Source organism: Meleagris gallopavo, chromosome Z (genome assembly GCF_000146605.3).
Source record: "Meleagris gallopavo isolate NT-WF06-2002-E0010 breed Aviagen turkey brand Nicholas breeding stock chromosome Z, Turkey_5.1, whole genome shotgun sequence".
NCBI lineage: Eukaryota > Metazoa > Chordata > Aves > Galliformes > Phasianidae > Meleagris > Meleagris gallopavo.
Genome location: NC_015041.2, coordinates 56,141,891 through 56,147,384, shown reverse-complemented (window position 1 = coordinate 56,147,384; position 5,494 = coordinate 56,141,891). Strand labels below are relative to the sequence as shown.

Sequence of the window (5,494 nt, the reverse complement as noted above, 5' to 3'; positions counted from 1 at the left end):
ATCTTAGACTAGCTTTTGAAATCCACTCTGCCCCATAAATGGTGTCAAATTGAGACCACTATCTAAGCTGAGTTTAAGTTTGGTCTTAGGTCTTGTTTGATTAACATACCTGCTTAAATTTCTGCAAGGTTGATCAACAAAAGTAGGAACCTTTGAAGAAATGCAATGAACAATCTGTTTTATCTAATAAAGATTCAGCATGAGACGCATAGAGTTGCTCAGATCCATATGAATATTTAAAGTCTGATGAATTTGGAAAAAAGTTGTAGTACACCCACCCTGAACATCCAATAGGCAATTCTTTTCATTTATAAGAAAATGGGGCACAACGTGATTTATGTTGAGCTTATAACTAACTTGATTTGAGCTTCATCAGAGTTTCTGAGCCTCTTTTCTAGAAGTTTCTCTTGATAGAGACATGGAGCTTAGCTGCTAATTCTAGATTATATGAGAGTTCTGTGCAAGGCCACATTAGGCATGCTTAATGATTTCAGATGCTTGTGAAATTGGACATTACTCGAAAATATTTATACCATATAGCCATTTCAATTGTTAAATGAATGGTTTCACTTCTTGGTGGAGCAATATCATTCAGAGATTTAAAAAATTTCCAATATTAACATATATAACTAAATATATTGAATCATGTTGGTAGTGTGAAGTCACATTTTAACTGAAAACTTCTGAAATACACATGTATTCAAGAGGATTAGTAAACTTTGACGACAATGTCTGTATTCTTGGAAACTCTTCATACTTGGACTCTGTGATATAGAATAAATTAATTCAAATCATCAGAGTGACAGGACATAATCAACGTCCTTCATCTTTTATAAGCTCTTACAGATGTTACTGACATACCAGTTTCTACACTGCATTCTCATGGGTCTGCTGGCAGAGAAGAATTTGTAAGTCTTCTCTAAGGTTCTTGTTGGTTATTATTGTTTTAATTTTAGAATCCCATTGTAGAGTATCTAAAATTAATTCTTAGTTATACAGAAATCTGTGCAAAACAAGATATTGCTAGGATATAATCAGCAAATTCAAATTTTACTGTGAATGTTTAAGTCAGACATGTCCCTGGGCTTTTTGTTTTTGGTTTTTTTTTTACATTTTTACATTTTTATTTACATTCAAACTGTTACATTGTCATTGTTTATACTCCATTCTTTTCAATATGGCACAACATTTATCTCCTTGCTCTTCTTCATCTTTCATCAAAATGTGTTTTCCTGCCAGATTTGTGGGTAAATTATAATAAAATTTGTATTAACTCAAAAAGGAATTTGAGGCACAATCTACATTAAGATTTGTAATAACAATTCAGTACTTCATTTATATATGAAGCTTACATGAACATACATTGATAGGACCAGCTGGAAGATCCTTTTTTTATTATAATACTACCTGATTTTAGAAGTACTTTTCTCCTGTTTTTAGTATATACATACCAATTGAAGTTTTACAGTGCTTCAATACCAGGCAAATATAAAAATAAGAAAATAATACATGCAATGTTTAACAATGCATACCTATTCAATTGGATAAATAGGAAAACCTCCTAGATAAGTGTTGACTGACAGATCATAAAGCTCTCTGGTTATTAATTATAACTGAACTGATATCACAAGTATGACACAGATGTGTGACAAGAGCTTAAGTAGAAGGCTTCAATTTTATTGGAAAGCTCTTACGAAGAAAACATAATTAGGCATAAGAAATGCATAGATATAATTGGGAGACAAAAAAAGAAAATCTTCGTCTGTTTAGAGACTTGGGATGCTCTAAAAAGAGTGTGGCCAGCAGGGAGGTTTTTCTCCCTTTCTACTCTGCCCTGGTGAGAACACATTACTATGTCCAGTCCTGGGCTCCTCAATTCAAGAGAGAGAAAGAATTTCGAGTGACAGTCTGACAAAGGGAAATTTGAAGATGATGAGGGATCTGGAGAATCTCCTTTATGAAGAAAGGCCGAGAGTTCTGGGGCTGTTCAGCCTGGAGAAGACTGAGAGGAGATCTTATCAATGCTTATAAATATCTGAAAATCTCTCTCTCCTCTTTAGAGATAAGGATGTGATGTTGGACTGTGCCAAAGGCCCTGTAGAAGGCCAGGTAGGTAACATCTGTTGCCATTTGTTGCCCTTCTTTGTCCACCAGTGCTGCCACTACATTGTAAAAGGTCATCACACTGATCAGGCTCAATCCGCCCTTGGTTGAACTTCACTGGCTGTCTCGAATCACCTCCTCATCTCACATATGCTTTGACAGAGCTTCCTGGAGGATCTTACCAGACACAGAGGTTCACCAGCCTGTAGTTCCTTGGGTCTTCCTTTCTCCCTTTCTTTAAAATGGGAGTGATGTTTCTCTTTTTCCAGTCTCTGCCTGACAGCCATGACTTTTCAAATGTGATGGGAAGTGGCTACCAGCAGTGTTACCCTCCTTCAGAAGCCATTCTGAGTTCCTTGGGAACAAATCTGAGTTTTTTCCTGCTGATTTCTAGTGTGGTGGCATTCCCTGGCTTTTCTCTGTCACCCAGAAGTCCATCCCCTTCCTTTATCAAATCTAGTTTAAAGCTCTGCTAATCAGTGCAGTCAGTGCAGTCAGTTTGCTGTCCAAAACATTCTTGCCCCTCCTGGTCAGTTGCATCCCATATGATGTCAAAATGCCTGATATCTCAAAGGCCTGTCCAAGATTATAGAACTCAAAGCCCTGTGCATGGCACCATCCACAAAGCCAATCATTCACCTGATTCATTCTCTCCTTTTTCTTCCCGGCTGCCAGCTTCCAAATGGGAGGGCAAAGAACACTACTTGCATTCCTGATCTTTTCAGCATCCTTCCAAGAGATGTAAAGTTTACTCTTTTAACATTTTGTAGTTTCCTTTCTAAAGCCTCCTGCAACTGAACTTGAATGAGTAGATAGATAGTAGTCTTCTGACTTTGTCAGACCCAATAATCTCTTCTTGATGTCTCAATCATGTATTCTGAGGAGACAGCAAACCTCACTGGAGAGATTATCTGGGTGGCAAGTGTGTGCCTCAGTGCTTCTCGTCGAGGAGTTCCCAGTTAATAAGACGTTAACCTTTTTTTTTGGTAGCATTTTTCCTAATTTTGTTCTTTGGTTGGACTAACTCAATGTATTTGTCCCTTCCTTGGGTTCTAACCTTTTCCCATCCCCTCTCCTCTTTCCAATCCCAGTGGCTTGTACCTCTTGCTTACGAGAATTTTGGAAAGAAGGCAGAACTACTTCTGTTTGGTGCAGATACAAAGATCCACTGCCCCTCATCTTGCATGTGCTTTAAGGAAATAATCTGGCATCAGTGTATTTTACTTAGACTAGTTGAGTCCTCAATTCATCCAACTAGAGTATTATTTTCTGTGAATAACAGACCGAGGTTCTGATATTTGATTGTGTGCAATTATCAGTCGGATTAGAGTGCACAATTTTCATCACATCCCTTTGCTCTTATATCTAGACTTGAAAGCAAGATATATTTATTTTCTTTCATACTTCTCATCCATTAGGCATTTCCCAAAATGAGACCTAATGGTACAGAACTTTCCCTTACCTACCACTGTACAGATCCTATAGACCAGACAGGTACCTCTTCTTAATTTCTGGGTAGATGATACCTTGTAAGCACAAAATCTCCTGGACTTTTAATGAACCCATAGAACAGGAAAACTCCTTGTTTTCCACAAGACTACACAACACTGCACTAATTGTCTCACAAGTCAGTGCCTGCTAAGCTCATTCATCTAATCCACTCAGCCATGCAATTATCTCAATATGTTACATCAGTGGGTACACCTGTTGGAGTAGCTTCTTGCGATTACTGTAGACTGGAACCTAATTCAGAGCAAAATGAGTATATTCAGTCCATTTCAGGCATGATCTATCAGTTATTGTTGTTGTTCGGCTGTCATTACTCAAATTAGTATGATTTTTGATATTATAGATAGGTTTAAGGTAAGGGTTTTTTCGATGCATTCAGAAATCCAGGAAAAATACTTTGTAAACTGAAAAAGCAGTTGTCTGTTAGAAAACATATCTGTTAAAACTGTATTCTATTCTGAGTTAAATTTATATTTATACTGTGAACTCCATCACTATCATTCATTTAACCATTGGGTTATTCATTTCCTTTTTGCTTCATAACTTAATAATTAACACTTTGAAAAATGCATTTTTTCTTGCTTTTTTTTATATTGATGTTCCTTATTTTTCTTCCTCATACAAGTGAGTACATCCACTGCTATTCCCTGAAGCTAATGCAAGAATTTAAAATTCAAAACACTGACAGACATAGAATGCTGTTCAAACAACACATCTAAATGTTCTTAAACATCTAGATGAGTTACATACTCGGAGTGGACTAAATCAATGAAATCTACTGTGTGTTTTTATTTATATTCCTTTATCTATCCAAACAGTTGTCTTTAAGATAATCTCCCAAACCCAATTTGATAATTGCTGTAGTGCTTCTTGTATTTTGCTCACCTGCCTCTGAAAAAAAGAACAAAGTAATAAATTTTGCATGCATGACAAGTGGTCCCTAGAGTTATTCAACACAGAATGTTTACTGTTTGCAATTTACAATTATTTCTTCACATTTGGAAAATATTGAGAGTGAATAATATTTTCTCTTTGAATTCACCAAAGGTAAATAAGACTAATTTTATTGTAACTTTGTGTTCTAGTACAGTACGCAATTATTCAGGTTATTGTGATGTTTTTGTAAGGCTGCAAAAGTACTGTGCAGAAGATAGGGGACCATTGTAGACCTAACTATGCAGTGCCTGAAGGTTTTCATATGCATCCATTTTCTCTTCTAGCATTTTTCCATTCAAAGTTTGGAAAACATATGTAGTTAACAGTAGTAAGCATAAGAGAGTGAGCCTATAGAAAGGAGTTCACTGAGATTAGGGAAAAATCAATTCTGTAGCAAACACGTGATCAATACAGCATAATTAAATGGATGAGAATATAGACACTTTCCAATCTGAAATAAATATCATTCCTATTATGGATTCAGCCTGTTCTCCTAGTCCCATCAGTTAAGAAAATCACTGGGAACTTGGCCTGCTTTTAGCCTTTGAATGGTACATTTGCATGCACCTCTATCATTACATTCTGAACTTACTCTATGGAATGCTTTCATCAGTCCTCTGGTTGCTCGTTTTTGCAGTCACACCGAGATTTTTTATTCAGAATGAAGACAAGCAGAAAAATATTATTCTGGTGGCTTGAATTCTCTTATTATTTCAGGATGTGGTTCTTGTTAGTACAAGAAAGACAGGGAGCTGTTGGAGAGGGTCCAGAGGAGAGTCACGAAGATGATGAGGGGACTAGAGCACCTCTCCAATGAAGACAGGCTGAGGGAGCTGGGCTTGTTCAGCCTGGAGAGAAGAAGGCTGCGGGGTGACCTCATTGCAGCCTTTCAGTACCTAAAGGGAGCCTACAAACAGGAGGGGAATCAACTCTTTGAAAGGGTTGA

The 5,494-nt window shown here is 36.9% G+C and overlaps 1 protein-coding gene across 2 annotated transcripts in view; it reads left to right on the top strand.

Moving 5' to 3' along the window:
* XRCC4 (X-ray repair cross complementing 4) overlaps nt 1-5,494 on the top strand; it is a 216,482-nt gene that overhangs the window by 166,524 nt on the left and 44,464 nt on the right. The window contains exon 7 of one of the 2 annotated variants that reach the window (XM_019610625.2): nt 2,061-2,109. The exons of the other annotated variant lie outside the window; for it this stretch is intronic. Within the exon in view, the coding sequence (XP_019466170.1) occupies nt 2,061-2,109 (49 nt within the window). The remainder of the gene's footprint in view (nt 1-2,060; nt 2,110-5,494) is intronic. 2 annotated transcript variants of the gene reach the window in all.